The following is a 21,545-nucleotide window of genomic DNA, read 5'->3' as shown; positions in this document are numbered from 1 at the left end:
TAACTCATATCTCACCAAAGAAGGTGCCTATATGATCATTCAATCTCTAATGCACTGTGTTAGTACAAAACAATTATCAAATTGAAAAAACACAATCCACACAGTACTTTAGTCTGCCATTGTCAAATTTATGTGGATGAATATGAAGCTTCAAAACACAACACACAGAATTTTCTCTGCCATAGGAAAATTTCTCTGGATGAATTTGACAGGTACTACAAACCCACTGCCTATAGTATATATCAACAAACACACTTTAACTGATATTGAAAAATTTCTCTGGATGAATTTCATTGATATTATTATATACACTGTCCAAAAAATAAATTTCACAAAACAAAATACACAAAGTAATCATCAAATGTATTATTCCATCAATAAAATGTATAATCCTCAACTATTTACCAAAGGTTCCTTGCATGTCCTCTTATTATGGTGACCAATACTCTCACAACGACTACACTTAATCACCCTTTTAAACTCTCCAGTAGAAGCAATTCTGTTCTTCTTCGGCCTCCCAGCAGGTCTCTTGCTCAATGGAGGTAAAATCATAGCATCTTCAATGCTACACACAGGTTTTTCAACAGTTGGAACTGGGCCAATCGAAAAGGAGTATGCTTGACGATACATATCAGCATGAAAAAATGGTTCAACAAATGAATTCAAATTCTTTCCACTCCTAAAAATTGCAGCAACAGCATGTTGACATGGATACCCATTTATTTCCCATTTTCGACATGAACAAGTTCTCAACCCAAGATCAACCATAACCGAAGGAAAACAATGCACTTCAAAGACATTATCAGATGATAAACTCACATTCCATGTCCTCCCGTCCAAAAAAGACTTCTCCAACACACTATCCATACGAGGACACAAAATTTTATTCCATTTACTAGAGAGCAGCCTCCTATCAGACCTCATATTCATGATTTGCAACCGTATCATGTCCACCAAATTTGTTATTGGCAAGTGCCGAGCTTCTCGTATCCATGAATTGAATGACTCAGCAACATTTGAATACATCTCACCATAACGTTTCCCTGCAAAATATGCATCACTCCAATTTTCATATGGTAAACTTCTCAAGAAAACACTCACAATGTCTCCTCCCTCACTTTTTAACTCATTTAATTTGAAATGAAATGATGCCTTTGTTGGAGCATATGCACATTCTGAAAACTTGGACACAATCGTCTCCCTAACCAAATTTGTGTTTCCACATGACAACTTATCCCTCAAATTTCTCTTTAGATGTTCCAGACAAAATCCATGAAAGCAGTTCGGGAAAAACCTAGCAATTCCCTCCACAATTCCACAATGTCGATCTGATATGAAACTTATCACCCTTTCTGATCCTAATACTCCATATAAATGTTCAAGAAACCAACACCAATTGTCTTTATTCTCAGCATCAACAACAGCAAAAGCTACAAGAAAAAAACCTACAAAACAAATAGGAACAAGCATATTAGGTACACACATGCAGAGAAAAATAGAACAATAAACAACCAGAGAAGTTTGACACTGCCAACATCCAGAAAAAATTCACACATTTGCAACATCCAGAGAAAATTGAATAAGTGACCAGCTACAGAGAAAATTCACACAATCATAATATACAGAGAAAATTCACTTAGTGACCACCTACAAAACAACAGAGAAAAATAGAACAATAAAACAACCAGAGAGGTTTGACACTGCCAACATCCAGAGAAAATTCACACATTGGCAACATCTAGAGAAAATTGACTTAGTGACCAGCTACAGAGAAAATTCACACAATCATAATATACAGAGAAAATTCACTTAGTGACCACCTACAGATACAATTCACACAATGACAACATCCAGAGAAAATTCATACACTGACAAAAATCCATTGAAAATTCTCACAGTGGCCACAACAATAGAAAATCCATACAGTGGCCAAAACTAGAGAAAATTCACATTCACTCAATTCCTACATGTATAGAAAATTCACATACTTAGATAAAAATAAATATATTTACAATTACCTTCATTCCCATCTTTTCCCGTTGCAGCAAGCATAACTCCTTTGTATCGTCCTTTCAAAAATGTTCCATCAAGAAAAAGCAATGACCGACAATATTTGAAACCAGCAATGCATGCATGAAAAGCCACAAACACTCTTTTGAAACGCTTGTTATCTTCAAAATCTAACTCAAAACGACTCCCTGGATTGTTCTTCAATGCCTCATCAAAATACCACCGTAATTGATCAAATGACAAACAAGAATCCCCATATGTACTACATTTTGCTTTCTCAATACTCAACCAACCACAGTTATAACTAATTGAGACCCCATACTTGTCTTTCATTTCTTTCACAACATCCACTGGACGAGTTAAAGGTTTTGCACTTACCTCTTCAAGTATCAGCCCAGAAACCAAGCTGGAAGTCATCCTCGAATGTTTACTCGTACGAACCGCCACACCACACGTATGTTCATTGTTCAAAGTCCTTATGTAGAAGAACCCATTTGTCTTTTCAACAGAAGCATGTACACGCCACATACATCCCCTTGATTCCTTATATGCACATTCTGCCGTAACCCTCAGCTTGTCATTTTTAACATACGTAAACTGAAAACCAACCTCAATAGCATACTTGCATAAAAAAGTACGGAACTCAACCACACCACCCTCAAACTTTTGTCCAACACTCGTAATATTATTCCGCCAACTAGCCGACAATAACACATTTTCTTGGTGAGAACAAAACTTAGAGAGTGAATTCCTTTCAACATCCACCAGCCTATCACACTCACCATCCACAACATCTACCCAATTAGACCCCACTTCATCCTCTTCATCAGAAGTACTACATCTACTAACTGAAACATCAACTATATCAACACCGCGTGCACAAACAACCCTCAACATATTCAGAAAATCAATATTATTTCGAACCATACAATTCGGATGGCCCAAAATAGAATATGAAATACACATAGTCTCAGGTTTCAAATTCTCCCATGTTTTACACAAAATGCCAACCAATTCCTCAAAATTCAATTCGCATGAAACATTAATGACAATAGTATCATTCCCATATTTGCACAGCAACAACACTGCACTGTCCATTGAAACTGAAACAAAAAACAACAAAAAAAATCACAGAAACACTTCACAATAACAACATAAATGTACAGAGAAATTTCTAAAAATTATAATTTTCTCTGAACTTAAAATAAAACTCCAAAGACATCTACAAACTGATATTCACCTTCAAGATGATAAAAAACAAAATCACAGAAACTTAATGAATCACAGAGAAATTTACTGCTAACAATTAAACACAATTATAGAAAAAAAAATCACATAGAATACAAGTCCAGAGAAATACTTTTCTCTGAACTACAAACTGAAAGTGAGTAACAAACTTACAATTTTCTCTGAACTACAAATACAAGTATAGAGAAATTTATGAACTTACATTCACTTTCTCATATTCTATCTCCATTACAAACTTCTAATAATATGTCCATATGCACTTATAATTTCCTCTGGACTACACAAACAATAGTGCAGAAAATGAAATTTCTCTGGTTTGAAAAAACATAGAACACAACTATAATTCATCAGCATGTTGATAAAAAACAGAGCACCAAAAATGAACTCTAAACATCAAAATCACCTACACTGTCAACACTATCTGAAATTGATCAAAAAAACAAAGAATGAAAAATTAATTCCAAAAATAAAAATCAACTCTATCAAACTGGCCTCTCTCTAAACAAAAATCAAAATACATTTGGAATCTAAATCGAAAACAAACCTAATTCAACTCAACTCAACTCAAAAACCTACGCGATCAACACACTGTCAACACTCTTTCAAATTGATTAAAAAACAAATAATAAAAAATTAATTCCAAAAATAAAAATCAACTCTATCAAGCTGGCCTCTCTCTACACAAAAATTCAAAACAAATATCAAAATGCATGTGCTATCTCCATCGAAAACAAACCTGATTCAACTCCACTGAAAATCTACGCGATCAATACACTATCACACCACTGAAATCTCCAACAAAATCTACAACAAAATCTACACGATCGTAGCAATCTTTCTCGTCAACTCCACTGAAATCTCCGACGAAATCTTCACCATAAAATCTCCACTGAAATCTCCGACGAAAACTCCGACAAAATCTCCCCTTCAAATTCGGTTTCCAAAATGTATCAGTTAAGTCAACCATATAATATTCAAACAAATTTATGTTATAAAGGAAGGGTAATTTAGGTACTTTATAACCTAAAATAAATTTGAGGGACCTTAGCCATCAAAACATATTATAAAGGACATCTCCTCATATCAAAAGTAGAGGAGAGACCTTAGGCCAATTTTCCCAAAATTAATTTTGAAAAAAAGAGAGTATAAATCGCAAACCGCTTTATTCGCACAAACCGCAAACCAAGCAATTGCAGATTAACATTTTCTCAAACTGCATAAATGCGGGCGGGTAAAATCCGCACCGCAAACTGCACAAAACCCCGATCCGCGATCACCCTCATTTTAGGTGAAATAGAACTACAAATAGCCATCCCCAAAACTCAAATTCCTCAAATACCTCATCTTCGTCTTTCTTTCACTAAACCTAACCTAAAGTCCCCTTCCAAAATCTGTCAAAGATGTCTGCTATTCGGACCTCTGGATCAGAAACCTCTCCGGAACAAAAACAACCATCGCCGAAAACGCAGAAATTGGGTGATGATGATGACAACAAGGTTAAATTGTTTCCCTACAAGGGTTTTGAGATAGAACAGCAATTTCAGATGACGCATGAGGATAGTTTGAGGTACAACAAACAGGTCAAGGAGAGCGGTGTACGTGTGTGTATATATATATTACAACATTTATAAATTAATTTTTTTGCAATTTTTCTTCTTAATCTCTTGATTTTATTTTGATAACTTGCTAATAAGAGTGAAGAACTTGGAATTTGAAGAAATTAATGATAAAAGTTGGAGATGTCTTGTTGATTGTGTTGCTTTTGTGATTGAGAGTTGGAACTGTGTGGCTACGTGGTGTAAAGACGGGAAAAAAAGAAGAAAAAACAAATGAAAAGAGAGGGTGGTATTATTTATTTGTTTGTTAGTGATAATTAATTAATTAAATGCATTACCATTTCTAGTCTAATTAAATTACTATATTCTTTGGTTTGGAACTTGTGTAATTAAATTAGAATAAGGACATACAATCAGAAATTTGTGCAGAATTTCTATGGAGAAAGAGGTGGCTTCTTGTAGTCCTCTCATTACCCATCAAAACACCAATAATGCTACGCCCATAGAGCATCAAACATAGGACCAAGCACAAAAACTGTAGGGCCGGACGTCCGTCCGGATGACTGGGTGGTCGATTGGATGACAAGATGATAGCCGCAATCGACAAGATGAGAGCCACGGTTGATAAGCTCTGGCCAATCGGCTACCTGGTCATCTAGCCGGTCGTACGGTCTTGCAATTTCTGTGTTTGGTCCTCTTTGTGCGTAGCATTACTGATCGAAACACCCACTATTGTCCCTCATTATTTCACAAATGCTATTGACACATCATTTTGAATGTTTTATTCTATGAGTTCTACTTTTGTAAATCACTTTCCATTAAATTAAAATTGATTGTGTTGGAGACTTTAATCCCCAAACCTGGTGGCTCGACAAGGCCATGTGACCTTCATTTTAATTTTAATTTTTTGTTGTGAGATACACCTTATGTATGCATCATTGTAGCAAGATATTTCATGTCTCCTCTCTCCTTAGCCAGTGGGCTTTTGACAAGTGTTGAGGTTGAGTAGTTGGTGGCCAAGCCTTACACCTTGTGGTCTTACTTTTGTATCTAATTTCTGTATGAGTAATGCAACATCTCATTAATTTTGAACCTTTAATACCAACTCCTAATGACATGACAATCATTCATTGAATAATTTTCATGTTTTAGTGGGATTTTCAAATGATGTAACTTATAATACTTCACTAGGTGTTGATTTGGTGGTCCAAAATTAGGGGTGGAAAACATTTTCCTTACTGTACACAAAACAGGAGGCAGCAACCTCTCTGTCAGCCGAGAAACCTCTCTCATTTTCAGCTTCAGCTTTTTCTCTTCCTTGACTGATCTCCCTCCCATGGGATTTACGTGGAGTTCCTCTCAAAATACATGAGAAGGAAAGAGAGGACAACCCTCAACCCCCTCCAAACAACTCGAAACTAGTGAAGATCGGTTTCAGACACCATTTATATACTTAATTCGTGATTTTAGTGCTTTCACTTGAGTTATTTAAATGGGTCGTTTTGTGAGACAAATTGGAATTTTTTTTTGTCTAAGTCAGGAAATGAATACATTTTGGCACTAATGATGGACATTGGACCTTTTTTTTGATAAAACAATTACGCTAAGGTTTAATTAGTTTCCATCTAATTAGCTTCTTAAAATCTGAGGCGTAACAGTTTTCTTTAAAAGTGGGTTTTGATTTGATATTACATTTTTACCCCTTTATGTTAAAGAAAACAAATGTAAGAATGAGTCATCTTGGCATGACTTTTTTATTTTATTTTTTTTGGTGGGGGGGGGGGGAATATTAGCATGATGGAGCCACACCAAGTCAGGTTTTCATATATGATAGTATTATGTATATACATTATATTATATGTTATGTATATAACAATCATTTTATTTTATTTTATTTTTTTCTTAATTAACTGTCTCTCTCATCTCCTGTATAATATTACAATTTTCTGCTATATCTTGTATATTTGTACAGGGGTTTGATGTTGAAACTTTCCCCAATTGTTCCAATTGTATTATAAGACCTTTGGGGAAATTAGACAAGAGACTTCGTAAGAAGCTTGAATGCTATTCAAAGAGGGCAATTGCCGAATTCAACTTGAAAAATGTATGTGGAGTTGTGTTTTTGTTTGTTTAATAGTTATCACTCTTATTTACTCCTACTGAACTTTTCTTCTTAAAATGCAGAGCACAAATTTCCAGTTTGTGAAGGTCCACAAGGCAAATGCACGGTTGGTCAGTGGCCTGGTGTATTATATTACGTTTGCTGCTAAGGATCCTGCTGCTACTAAATTTGAGATCTTCCAAGTTTCTTTGCATGCTCCAATACGTGCAGACATAAAGATCTACCTTTGTCGGATTAAACCAAAGGCTTAGAGGTTTGATAATTTGTTTCTTCATTGCCTTGTAGTTTTAACGCTTAGTTATAGATTGTTATTGGATAGTTCTGTATTGTTGTTTTGCACTACTATTCATTTTTGTTCTGAGAATGTCTTTGATCTTTGGAATTGCATGCTGTGGTTTATTTGATTGGATAGAGATTCAAGAATTTTCGATGATAAATATGAACTTTAGGAGTTGTATGGGATAAGATTTGTTGTTTATCTTCTTTTTTTTTTTTTCTTATTTTTTTTTTGATAATATTGTGCTTGTAAGATATTTCAACTCTCGAAGAAATCATAAGAACTTTATATCATTGGTCATCTAGGAAGATTTTTTTTCTTATATATATTTGTTGTGTTTGATGGTACTTGCATGCAACACTATGGTGTTTGTTTGTTTGGTTGAGTAGTTGAGCTTTGTTTGTCCGTCAATGTAGGTTTTGATTTGTTTAAGTTCTTTTGCTATATATATGGTGCAATAGTAATGAAAATTCCAATGTTTGAGCTATATCTAAGTTTGTGTGGATGAATCTTTTTTTGGAACATGAATGTGTTAGCTTATTTGAATTTGAAGGTTTATTGGATGTTGAGTTTTAGAGAATAGAGAGAACTGGGTGGGGCAGATGTGTTAAGTTAGGGTTGTGGCCAAGATGACAATAAGTTCTGCAATGATAGTAATTATCAATGTTGATGGTTTTCAAGTTAATAAAAAAAAAAAAAAGGCTTAATGCTAGGGGTGTAAAATGGCCTGCCGGCCTGAAGCCTGTCCGAGGCTGAACCCAGCCCGAACCCCGGGCATATGACTGGCTTGTGTGTTTTTCTGACCCGGCCCGGAAGACTGGCCCGCTCAAGACCCGGCCTCCCTGACATCATTTTCAAGCTATTTTGGTGGAAAAAATGTCAGGCTGGGCTTGGGACTGGGCTGAGATTTTGCATGAGTGGGCTGTCCCGAGCTGTTTTTACACCCCTACTTATTGCAAAGATGAATCTGGAGATGATATTGGGATGGTGATTGGAAAAGAGTTGCTTAATTTTTATATTTGATGGTGGTGTTTGAAGCTGCTGGTATGCAGCCATTGAGATGGGCATTGTTTGGGGTTTTGATGGGTGTTTTGGTTGACTGACACTTGATAGGATATATTTAGGGGTGGTTTGGAATAATCTAAATAAGTGCACTTTTTGACTTTTTACGAAAAGATGTGTAGAAAAGTAGAGAGGTGATGTGATGGAAAAAAGATAAAAAATGTGTACTTATTAGTACACCCCAAACAAGGCCTTAATATGTTTGTTTTTTAATTGTTATGGTAATGGTCCGTACAAGGTGCCATTGAGGATTTTATGTATAATAATCTGTGTTACATGGACTCGCCACTTTGGGGCGAAGTACCCGTGTCGACACGACACGACACGGGTGCGGGTGTGGGATCTGTGTCGGATTCGTCTATTCTCTATCGGACACGGCACACAGCAAAAGAAATGAAAGAGGTGAGAGCAAGAGATTACCTGGTCGAATGATCTAGTCGAAGCTCCACCAGTCGAAGCTCCACCAGTCGAAGCTCCATCCAGCGATCCAGGCGAAGATCGAAGCGCTGTCAGTCGATCGAACAGCCGAACACCCCCAAACGACTCTCTCTCTGTCTCGCTTTCTCTCTCTCCCTCGCAATCGCAATCGCAATCGCAATCGCAATCGCGATCGATCGCTTCCTTTGTTGCGCTTCTCTCCCTCTCTCTCTCTCTCTCTCTCTCGTCCCTGTCTCTTGATTCATATCTATATTCGTATATATCTATTCTAATCTATATTCGTACTATATTCGTATATATCTATATAAAATAATAATAGGTACATATCTATATAAAATAATAATAGTTAATAACTATTATTATAATAACTATAATAATAACAATTATTATTATATATTATATAATAATTATTGTATAATATATAATATATTTATAGGATAATACATACTTATATATATTAATAAAAATAAATAAACGCATATATGTAAAATAATTATTTGTTATTTGTATAACGTAACTCATCTTAATAACTATATTTAAAAAATATATATATATTTAATGTATCCCCGTACCGTATCCAAATTTGGATACATATCCACGCATCCTTAATTTTTAATTTTGAAATATCCGACCCTTAGATACGCACCCGCACCCGATCCTCGTACCCGCGTCCGTGTAACTTAGATAATAATATGAGATTATGCATATTTCTATGGTAAACTCAAATTACTAAATAGTTTTCTAGGTGAACGTCCAACTAAACATGTCTAACTCATATCCCATACTCTTATGCACCGAAGTGTCGAGTGTCTGGTATGAATACATTATGCATTACAGAGTCCTTGTAAGTAACATAGATCGACTTCATATTATACAGTAGATAACACTATGCTTTTGGGATTTTGTTATGCATTAAAATTTGACATCAAATGTGTAGCTAACAAACTAAAGGACTTGAGGAGGAACTAACACCATAGTAACACCAAGGGGTTGGAAGAAAGAGTGGATTGGCGAGAACTTAGAGCAAGTGAGTGATATAGGGACAATTTAGTAGCTGTAAGAGTTTCAAAGAAGTAAAATAGTAGCTTTGTGTATGAGAATTTTGCTGTTTGGGTTCTACCACTGTTTATATGCAAGGTGACTTTGCAGTGTGGGGCAGTTGCCTGTGCATGAGACAGTTGCCCAACACTATTTTCTCCTTAGCGCAGAAGCCTAGAATTCCCACACATCATTGTTTAACACATCATTGACTTGGCTATATCAGAAGATGCCCAAATTGTACGCGCTATCTTTTTCTCTAGTGGAATGAAGGTGATCATAATTGCATTAGTGTGAGCATACTAGTAGAGCATTTAGCAAAGTCTCTAGTTCTAGCCACCAATCCATGTAGCCCTATATATTTTGAGTAGGTTAAGTTACCTTGGAAGGACAGTAGTTTGGATTTTGTTCAACGCACATATAGCCCATTGGATCATGAGCCCATTTAAATCTCATTGGAATGTACCCAATGCCGAAGTCAGTCTTTTCTTATCACTCAATACTATTACATGTGAGGGTTCTCGAGTGTACCTCTAAGTGCTTGAGCCTATGGCCACCATTTGGAAGAGGTAATACCACGTCTTGTCGAATGTAGCTCTCCAATACATCTGTCCACTGATGATTATTGCATGTCACGTGATCGCTTTTCCATTTGTACGGGTGTTTTAGATATTTTAGTGGTGGTCCACAGAATGAAACTAGATCTGTACCTTTTTTTGTTTTGCTTAGGAGGATGAATGGGGCAGAACATTGTGATTCTGCAATTCTTTCATTTAGCCTGCTGCCTGCACAATATTTTAGCAAAATGATATTGTAAATATGACCCGGGGACAAGTTTTTTTGGTTTGAAAGGAGTTGACATGATATATCAAAATAAAGGTGAGTGATTGCTTCATGTGGTTAACAACTTCTAGATATGAGCAGGTTACATAAAGTAGAAGACCTATCAGAAAAATTCCTCAAAAGCAGTTTTCCAAAAATTGTTCAACAAACAAGCTTTTTTTGTTTTCGGAAAATATACCCTTATGGTTTTCATGTTAGGTAAAGGGACCGATTAGATGTTATCGCTTAGGACGAACCGCATACGGAGCATGGATGAAAGGGAAAAGCGATTCAATCAGCTTTCTGTTGAAGAGGGGTAAATTTTGATTAGGAGGCGCTCAACAATCCTCCGAATATCAGTTATCTTGTATTTGTCCACAAGTAAAAATAGTCCCAAGAGTAACAGGTGGTCGATTGAATTTTTGAATGGCAACTATTTTGCCCAATGACTTTTTATTTTTGGATTCTTTGTGTACTCACCTTCGTGGGCAATTTAGTCTACTACACTTCTTGGGCAGTGTGGTAAACTATATTGTATGTCATTCAATAGGGTTTCATATAGTTATTCTTTTGGATCCATATAGTTATTTTTTTGGATAATTACACTGACTATCTATCACGACCCAAACCGTTCCTATAGGTTTAGCGTCGTAACTAGCCAGTAATTCGAGATTACCAAAAGCCTGCTTAACAGTAATATAGTAAGACAGTAAAAAAGGGCTGGCGGAAGCCAATAATTTATAAACAATTACGTCCAATGAGCTATGAGGACTTAGATGAACAATAAACTTTTATATATATAAGTCCATAACATACTTTTATACAAAACAAATGCATAAGTTAGGGAATTAAATCCCAATTCCAAAAGAAACTGTATTAACAAAAGTCACAAAACATTCTTAATATCATAATCACAATTTCAAACGGGTGAATTTGAAGCACCCAAAAAACCTTGACACATGACGGTTCGGAACCCTGTAGTGAGACATAGTAGTTGGTTTGACAAAACAGGGTTTGGATCGACGCTGCTAAGTCCGATCCGGTGCTTGTTCACCTACATATATATAATAAACAGCGAGTTGAAGCACAGTGAATAACAAATGTGTATAGAGGTTATGAACAATGTCCTTACATAGTAATTGAAACAGTCAATTCAGTAGTTCACTTTCTCAATTAGTATCTCATAATATTAGTCATTGCAAATCATAGCAGTCATACGTGGTACATTCAATAGCAGAACAGTACAGTAGGTCTTAAAGACCAAACAGTCATTTGATGGCTATCAATACAATAAACAGTATTTCTAACAATTGAAACTAACAAAGATCTTAGTAACAGTAGCAGTAGGTAGTAACAGTATGCTATGGATGCCACAAATACATTTCATAAAATAGAACAATCATTCATTCAGTAAACAGTATCATTTTAGGAAACTGTACACTTTATCGATCAGAAAATAATTATAATTGAACATATCTTTACAACATTGTTACTCATAGTGGGCTCCGTGAAATACGCGTTAAAGATGTGGCGTCCGACATAAACAAACAAATTCAAGCATAACAACTCAATACACAGTTCATTCAGTCAGTTGGTTTGTTATTTACTTATTCGGTTCTATTTGTTGTCCACTCGTTCGGTTCTAATTTTCGTTCTTTACTTCTTTCATGCCTATAATATGCATATGAATGCAAATACATGTGAAAATCATGTAAACGGAGGCACGTAAGGTAGAAAAGTGGAGTGAAAACAGAGCTGGGACCAACCTGACTTCACACGTGCGGCGGGGTCATTGGCCGCATGTGCGGAAAGGTCACCAACAGTATGCACACTCAAGTCTGTCTTGTTTTCCGCACGTGCGGGACCCCAGGCCGCACATGCAGAATTGGGTTTCATCCAGTCCGAAAATCAGTCTAAGTTTGAAGCTCCAATTTTGCAAATTCCAACTTCAATTTCATGCATTTCACTCCCAAAATTAGCTTGAAAAACAACCAAAACTTTAATTTACAATATCAAATGTAACTCACAACTCTGAATTAAACTTCAATTTCCATGCAAGAGTTTCAATTATTGAATTAATATGTCAATTCATAACGCTTGAATTCTTGAGCTTCAAATCTTCAAATCCCATGAAATTTCCCTTCAATTTTGAAAGCCCATGCAAGAAAATGAATGTATGATCATGAAGTTCATGAAATTATGCCATGCATGGTGAATTTAGGAGCTAACTTAGCCAATTCTTCCATACTAAGACATGCATGTCCTAAGCTCCTAAGAACATGAGCAAAACTTCTAATTAAGCATCAATTCATCCTAATTTAAGCTTTAATCTTGGAAGATGATGAATGTATGAGTCTCAATTTCAAGAATGTGGAGAGAAATGCCTACCTTGCTTGATGATTTGAGAGAATTCAAGACAAATCTTCTTTCTTCCTCCTAAGCCCTTCGCTTCTTCTTTGAGCTCAAACTCTTTTCTCTCTAGACTCTCTCAAATGTTGTCTCTAACATCCTCCACTATCTCTCTCTCCTCTTCTTATGTTGATGACTAGCTTAGGAAGTGTGTAAGAATTAATCTATAGAGAAATAGAGAGAATTGTATTATTGATTGTTGTATATTATGGTGTGTTGAGCTCTCTCCTTTATAGAGGAGAGGGAGAACAATTACAAACCGAAAGTAGAAGCACAAACCAAACAACATTATTAAAGGTACATTATTAAAGCATACTAATTATTATACTAACTTAATTATTAAAGCAACATTTTACATATTATATTCTAACAGCCCCCCTCAAACTCAAGGAGGATAGGAACCAACCAACTTGAGTTTGGAGAGAGTAACAAAACAGAAAAAAATAAAATAAAATAAAAATAGGATATGAGACACTGTATGGTCGTGTCAGACCGTTGTAGAAGACACTGTATAGTTGTGTCGGACCGTTGTAGCAGCTAACCGGAATTAATGTCGGGACAGTTTATGGAGTCTTGCCGGACCCATGTAAAAGCTAACCGGAATCAATGTCGGGACAGTTTACGGAGTCTTGCCGGACCCATGTAAAAGCTAACCGGAATCAATGTCAGGACAGTTTACAGAGTCTTGTCGGACCCATGAAGGAGCTAACCGGAATCAATGTCGGGACAGTTTACAGAGTCTTGTTGGACCCATGAAGGAGCTAACCGGAATCAATGTCGGGACAGTTTACAGAGTCTTGTCGGACCCTTAAAAAGTCGCACCCTCAAAAGGTGTGCCCAATCTATCAAAAGGCGTGCCATCAAAAGGCGTGCCCAATCCATAAAAAGGCGTGCCATCAAAAGACGTGCCATCAAAAGACGCGCCCATGTTGTCGGCGAGCACCGAGAGGCGCATGATGCGCGTGTCTGCCTCTTCATCATGGTCTTTATAAACCAAAGCGGAGGCTGAGGCTTGGAAGCATAACAAACCAGTTGAAACCTCTTCGTTCTCTGAGAGCTTGTCGCTAAGAGCTGCAAATCTTGAAACACTCTGTAAACACTCTGTAACCAACCCTTCTCTGAAACACTCAGCAACCCATAACATGGCCTCGTCTTCCCGTTCAGCTACCCAGAATATGGCCTCTTTGTCCCGTGGTCTGCTCACTCTTTTTCCCGACCTCAACGAGTCAACAAGAGAGATAACTGGTGCGGTGGCCAGTGAACCTCAACCAAGCGCCTCTGGTTTTGCTCCGTTGAACTTTCCGATGCGGTCAGTGGAGCAAAAAATGGCGGTGCAAACGGATATTGAGGCCAATCAGTATACTTTGAAGTCATGTGTGGAGACCATGACGGCGGTCACAAACCTGTCGCACCGGCTGCAGAGTAGGACAAATGAGGTGCAGCAGTTAAACGCCCAACTGGCTCTGCTCCAGCGCATGTATAAGGATGCGCGAGCAGAGATAAGTGTGCTAAAGGCGGAAAATAAGGAGCTGAAGCGGAAGGCCACCGTGATGTTCCGATTTGGAGGTCCGCCATATGCTGCAGTGGAGGAGCAGGGAGTAGTGATCGTGCCCAGTGGAGTGGGAAACACGGAGGCAACACTGTCAAGGGTCGCTCAGGACGGAGGCAAGAAGAAGAGACCGGCGGCAGAGTAGAGAAGGGAAAAGAAAAATCCCTCTTGGGGATGTAGTTGTTTTGTTTGTGGTTGTTTGTTGGTTTTTTTTTTTTAATGTGGAAAATTGTCATCGAGTTTGATCCCGGCAAGAAGAAATGACAGATTTGTTTGTTTGTTTGTTTGTTTTTTTTTTTTGTGTTTGTTGGTAACTCTCTGGTGGGAACGCGATGGAAGTAGATTCTGGAGATGAATAAAACAAGGTTTGGTGTGCAAATCTAGATGGTATGAATGGAATTTGAAAAAGATTAAAAATAATGTGAAAGAAAAATAAAGAAAGAAAGAATAAGTTTTGTTTTGTTTTGTTTTGTTTTGTTTTTTTTTTTTTTTGTGTTGGTGAGATGTAAAATTGTAATCGGGGTTGATCCCTGAGATGAATAAAATATGGTTTATTGTGTAAATTTGTATTTGTAAATTGTTTTGGGTGTTTTTTTTTTTTTGTTTTTTTGTTTTTTTTTAATGAAAAAAAGAAAGATAAGAGAAAATAAAGAAAGCGGAGATGTGAGGGAGTCGGTGAGTGGAGTGCAGAAGGAAAGATGGGTTTTAAAAATAAAAAAAAGGGGGCATGGTCCCAATGTCTGGTCCACAGCTTTGTTTGCATTGTCCAAACGAGATCTCTTTTCAAAAATAGGCGCTCCCATCTGAGAATGAGTGGTGAATTGAGATTGGGTAGCTGAAATTGATTTGTAGATGCGTCTGCGTTGCTCCAACACAACGATCAGTAGACGCTCCTGAGCAAGAACGCTGATCATGGCTTCTTCGCCTCTTCCGAGGGGTCTGTAACTGTAACGGAGCTCTGGAGCATGTTGTGGAGGTCCTCATCGGTGGTGACGGAGATGAGGGATGTGTTCAGAATGTGAATTGAAACTATCCCCACTGGCGTTACACTTTGCAATTACCGAGGGATCCGAACTCGGACGATCGAGATCAGAGAAATCAATCAAGCTCCGGGAGCACCAGATCAGTAGCGGTAGAGCTTGCCGAAGACATGGAGAGCGGTGTCGAAGCCGATGAAGCAAAGGCTCATGACGAGGACGACGGTCGGGCTGATCTTGAAAGGTTTGAAGCTCAGGTTGAGCTCATAGCTCTTCTCTGCGAAGACGAGGATGACGAGACACGTGGCTCGGCTCCGATCGTCCATCTGAGTTCGTCGGAAGGCGTGTTGGCTCGCGACGGGAGCTCGGTGGAGGTGTGGAAGCTTGATTTGCTGGGCTGAGTCAGACCCGACTGTACGAGTCGGGACGTGTGTGGTTGACTTGGGTGATCGGATCTTGGTAACCGGGTAGACTTGGAGAAGTAGTGCTCGACGTTTGGCCCGAGTTGCTGGGTTTTGGTATAGTTTTGGCTATGAAGATCGACCAGTTCATGCAGATGGTTGACCATGCTTACTAAGGCTGTTGCTCAGCACAAGCCAGTAGCCTTCATAAGAGTGGTTGGTTCTGAGTTCTTTCAGAAATATTAGGTTGAGGTCCGGCGGGCGGCCAAGGCGAGGTTGCCGCCCGCCGATGAAGCGAAAAATATTAAGTGCTTAACCTGGCTCTGATACCATGTAAGAATTAATCTATAGAGAAATAGAGAGAATTGTATTATTGATTGTTGTATATTATGGTGTGTTGAGCTCTCTCCTTTATAGAGGAGAGGGAGAACAATTACAAACCGAAAGTAGAAGCACAAACCAAACAACATTATTAAAGCATACTAATTATTATACTAACCTAATTATTAAAGCAACATTTTACATATTATATTCTAACAAAGTGTAATTAAGCTCTAATCTAGCCTTAATTAATTAGTACGAGGTTAAACTAAATTAAGATAATTTTATCCAAATCTACACTAGACTACACTTAAGACAGGTTCAATTATCACTTGTTCTTATCTGTTCACAATAACAATACGATGCATATCACACATGGCAGAATAACTCAATTCAAATAATCATATGGCACTTAATAACACATAATCACATAATCAGTGCAAATCACATAATTAATTTAGTTAATCAAGGAGGTGGCTGTCACACTATCCTTGAGGTTTAGAAAAATACAATAAGCCCTTAAGTTTAGCATAATTACACGGACCTTCTTTTAGTAAGTCTAAAACAACTAGAACTAATGTAGTGGAGTGTAGATATACGAAGAAATAAGGTAAAATATTCAATTTTTTTTTGTTAAATGGTAAAATATACATTTCAATGTAAAAGAAATGATAACATTATTTTTTCACTTATACAACTATTGAATTACTGATGAAAATGGGCTAAGTGTTATGTGAATTAAAACATTAAACGAGCCTAATGTAATTATGCAAACTTTTGGGGCCAGTGTTTTTAAAGGCTCAAGGCGTTGAAGGTCTCTTGGGCCTAGGTGCAAGGCGAGACGCGGGCTTTATTGAAGCAAGGCGCACAATCTTAGTAAAAAATAGATAAATTAACATAGACTAATCATTCATAGTATTAAGACATTTTTTTTAAAAATAAAAAGTAATCAAGACAAATTTTTGGGCTTTACCAAATGGGTATGTTGCCACGCTGGATTTTTTCTATTACTTTCAGATGTCATTTTCTACACAACAAATTTAATAAATGGAAAATAATTTTAGTGTAATGTAATGTGTGATTAATTAATTATTTGTAATTTTTTTTTCCTAACAGAGACTAGGAAAAAAAATAGACTGCAGCAGGAAAAAAATAAAAACAGAGAGACGAGACGGCAACACAGGAAAGAAGAAGAGGAGGAGAAGGAGGAGGAGGAGGAGAAGAAGGAAAAAAAAAGAACCAGCAGCAGCAGCAGCAGCAGCGATGGATAATCAACAAAAAAAGAAAAAAGAAAAAGAAAAATAGAGAGACAAGACAACACCTGAAGATGAAGAAGAAGAAGAAGAAGACTCACCTGCGCAAAGACGAAGACGACGTCGCGATGAGCTGCAGACTGCGCGAAGAGGAGACGACACCTTTCTTCGATAGCGTTTAGGGCTTCGACTCTCAATTGTTGGGTATTGAGTAGTATGAGTTGCAATCGTATGTGGTTGGTCCTATTCAAACTCAGATCAGAGCCTAAAAAAAAAAAATACAAAAGGCACGCTTATATGTCGCCTTGCTCCTGTTCACGCCTGACCCAAGGCTCGGCAAAGGCGCGTGACTTATCTACCTCGCCTCGCCTTGGGTCCCTTCAGTCGCAGAGCCTGCACCTCGATGCGCCTTGCGCCTAGGCGCGCCTTTCACAACACTGTTTGGGGCTCAATGTATTTTTTCTATACTTCAAGGATCAATGTATTGGGTAATTCTACTTGCACGATACTTCTAACTCTTTACACCCTTTTGTTTTATTTGGATAAATTACAGTTAACTCTCCTAAGATTTAGCATAATTGCAAGAATTTCCCCTGTAGTTTGAAAAATTACTTTGACCTCCCCTACTTTTGAAACTAATACCAAGATTCCCCCTTCTGTTGGATAGACATTAAAAAGGAAACAAAATATAGTGACATCATCAAATGTGAACACTTAAATGGCCAAAATGCCTTTCCTTCCCCTTTTCTTCCCTTCGCTTCCCTCCTACCGCCACCCTTTGTAACCTTGTCACCACCCCATCCCCTATTTTTTTTTTTCCGTGCTAGAAACCTCAACCTCCACCCTTTGCAAATTTGTCACCCCACTCCCTTCTTTTTGTTCTTTGCATCACAAACCCTAGCCCAGACTCCTTCCCTTGCCTCGACCTCCTCCCTGTCGCTGCTAAACCCCAGATCTAAAACCAAAGATCTAGGGTTTTCAGATTTTGGGTTTATGGAAGGAGGATGAAGGGGATGAGTGAAAGAGGAGAAGGAGAAGAAGAAGAAATGGGCGGCTGCAATGGGTGGTAACTAGGGTTGTTCATGGGTTGAGTCAGTTTGAGTTTGTTATCGAACTGTCAACTGAGCCAACCGCTTCAGATGAAAAGAAATTGCATCCGGTTTCGACTGAGTATTGTTCTAAACCGCAAAGTATTGGGTCACGGTTTTCATAGTCGAAATCGGTCGGTGCACATACAAAAAACACAGACATGAGAGAGAGAGAGAGAGAGAGAGAGCCTGAGAGGTTGATTGGTTAAATGGTTGGTGGTGTTGTGAATAACCCTTGTCCATAGACTTGAAGGAGCTCTGAGAATGGTATGGGTCCATAGACTCAAAGGAGATTTCAGAGGGGTATGGGAGGTTGGGAGATCTGAGAGGTGAGGGGAGGTGAGGGGGAGATTTGAGGAGGGAGGGGAGGCTGAGAGGAAAAACTAGAAAGAAAGAGGAATATGGAAACAATGAAGCAATCTTGCAGCAACGATGACATGGATCTCGTAGCAGCGGCGAAGCAGTGATCAAAATGTATTCAATGAAGATTGATGAAGAGAAGAAAATAAAATGAAAGAGATGAGAGGATATACTTGCATCTCACAAATGAGGTCAGAGTAAAGAGAGAGAACAATATACAAAAATAATTAAAAAATGAAAAGACTAGTCTCTAATTAAGAACAACTAGCTCTCTTGTCAAGAAAACATAAATCCTATACAAAATTAAATAAAAGTGAGAATAGGGAAAAAAAATATAAAATAAAATTGAAATGAAAGAACTGGGTAGCTAGCTTTCTGACTAAGAAGAACTAGCTCTCTTACCAACAAGCACAAGTTCCATACAAAATTAAATAATAGTTCTTTAGTTCCATAAAAAATTAAATAAAAGTAAACTGGCTCTTTCACCAAGGAAACACAAAGTCCTATATGAAAAGAATAAAAAATAATAATGATAAAAAAAGAACAGTGCATCTACCTATGGCATCTATAATGTTCTTATTAATAAAATTTGGTCGGACGGTTTCAATGAATAAAATTACTTTGGGCCCAACAGTCAATCGAGAATCTGAACTTTTGTTATTCTCATACCCGCTCCCGATTGAATCAATGTTTGAAATCGACCGTAGGTGGGAGGGTTGGACTGGGTTGGGCAGGTTTTCCGGGGTGGACAAAATTCTGATCAACGAGGGGCGAAACTGGGTTGCGACGGTGGAGATGGGAGACGAGATTGCAATGGCGGTTTGGTTGGGTTGCCGGTTGGTGGGCTGCAGAAGAGGTGGTCATGGCCGCAGCGAGGCTATGGAGGTTGTTGCTGGCGACGATTGCGGCGACAGTGAGGGCTTTTAGGGTGTTTGTTGTGGCGGCGGTTGTAGACGGCGGTAGCAATCGTGTCAGTTGGAGGTGAAGAAACTAGGGTTTGAAAGGTTTGGGAAGAGTGGATGGTAGGGATGAGGGTAGGAATGGAATTATAGAAATTGTAAAAAAATAAAATGAAACTTTTTGAGGGTGCAAGGAGTTAGTTTTGTGGTGTAAATAGATAGAATTACCCCCAATGTATTTTCTCTAAACTTTAAGGGTGGTTAGTATAATTTACCCTTGTTTATGCAAAAATCAGATTCTTGGACTGATGCATGCAAAAATCAAATTACACTATTGTATTACGTATCTATTATGTAACCATGGCAAACACTCCATACCTGTGTAATTGTACGTGTCGGACTTGTCCAATTAGATGCACCTCACCAAGCATATCCAGAAATTCAAATTTGATGCCTAAAATATTCTTGATGATTGTCGGGTTGTGTAGGTTCGGCGTCTGACATGACATGCCCCACCTTCTTAGAAGTGCCTGTGTTTTTTAAGTTTGGAACACCATTTTGCAGTAGGAAATAATTGAGGAATATTTGTGAAGTTTTGAATATATAACTGTGTTCTCTTGTCCTAGAATTTGGAGATTACATGAATTCAAAGGTTAGACACACTTGGAGATTATAACTGTGTTTTCTTGTCCTTTGTCTCCATGAAATGTGCTATATATGGATACAAAAGAGAATTCAATTATTCTGTTGTTTATATGGTTTCTACCTGTTCTTGATAATAAAAATTAGCAATCAAATTAAGCTATATTGAAAGGGATTAAGAAACAAGCATCTTCATTCTTGTGGTTGGGTTCTTGTGTTTGATGATAAGTTACTGATAGGAATGGTTTTGATGTGATTTGCTTAACAAATGTCAAATAAGAATGTGTCCTTTATTGATTTGAACACATGATGGGAATAAATTTAGATTGGATAATATGCAACGATATGTAAATCAATGATTGCATTTAGTTAAATATTAGAGAGCTTAAATAAAATTGGAATTGCATAAAAGATGGATAATATATGAAATTGAAAGGCTGGAAGATCTTATAACTGTAGCAGCTTTTATGGATGAGATGTAATTATAGTAGAATTCAGTCTCTGCATGTAATTGACACTCGTGCTTATTTGCAGGTTATGGAAGATGTCATGAGAGCAATAGGTTTAGGGAAGGTTTAATGCAGCAATATTTGGGTGAAAGGGACCGGGCTATGTTTACTGATGGATTTATAAGCTTTTGTTTCTTGTGAGTTTAGGATTGTTGGTGCCTACAAACTAAAGCTTAACTATGCATATTGATAGTTACAAAAGATGATTGATTTTTATCTTGTGAGATCTTCTAATTTCCCCCTCCTGGTTGGGTTGTTATCCAATTTCTCAATGCTATACTTGCTGATGTTCTTATGCTGTGTTTCTGCTTCTGTTGTGTTTGGTTGTGCTTTATAGCGCTCCTGATGGTGTTCCTGCTCTTGCTTTTGTTAAGTTGGATGTAGTGTTCTTTGCTGAAGTTTGGTCCTTTTGTCGCTCTGCTCTAGTCTCATGTTTTTCATTGTGTTGCTTTTATGTCGTAGGTTATTATGCTCTCTGTATCATGTGTATTTGGGTTATGGATTTTGGATTGGTCCATATGTCCAAATATCAACTCTATACGGTTTCTCTTATAGTCTATTAAA

General features: G+C 37.6%; 1 protein-coding gene across 1 annotated transcript; it reads left to right on the top strand.

Moving 5' to 3' along the window:
* Positions 1-4,435: 4,435 nt before the first annotated feature.
* On the top strand, positions 4,436-21,276 carry LOC114272867 (uncharacterized). The gene is made up of 4 exons (XM_082888349.1): positions 4,436-4,853; positions 6,787-6,918; positions 6,999-7,189; positions 21,007-21,276. Exons 1-3 carry the CDS (start codon positions 4,659-4,661, stop codon positions 7,185-7,187), a joined length of 516 nt encoding a protein of 171 aa, XP_082744475.1. The 5' UTR covers positions 4,436-4,658; the 3' UTR covers positions 7,188-7,189; positions 21,007-21,276.
* The last annotated feature ends 269 nt before the right edge of the window (positions 21,277-21,545 follow it).

Source organism: Camellia sinensis, chromosome 9 (genome assembly GCF_055761805.1).
Source record: "Camellia sinensis isolate YWXY chromosome 9, ASM5576180v1, whole genome shotgun sequence".
NCBI lineage: Eukaryota > Viridiplantae > Streptophyta > Magnoliopsida > Ericales > Theaceae > Camellia > Camellia sinensis.
Note: the sequence above shows the minus strand (reverse complement) of the source record. Positions and strands in the feature narration are given on the sequence as shown.

Bases quoted from the DNA above. Each gene is read 5' to 3' on its own strand.
- LOC114272867 (XM_082888349.1), top strand. From the start codon at position 4,659: ATGTCTGCTATTCGGACCTCTGGATCAGAAACCTCTCCGGAACAAAAA. The intron at 4,854-6,786 runs GTACGTGTGTGT...ATATTTGTACAG, and splicing joins AACAGGTCAAGGAGAGCGGT to GGGTTTGATGTTGAAACTTT. The intron at 6,919-6,998 runs GTATGTGGAGTT...CTTAAAATGCAG, and splicing joins CCGAATTCAACTTGAAAAAT to AGCACAAATTTCCAGTTTGT.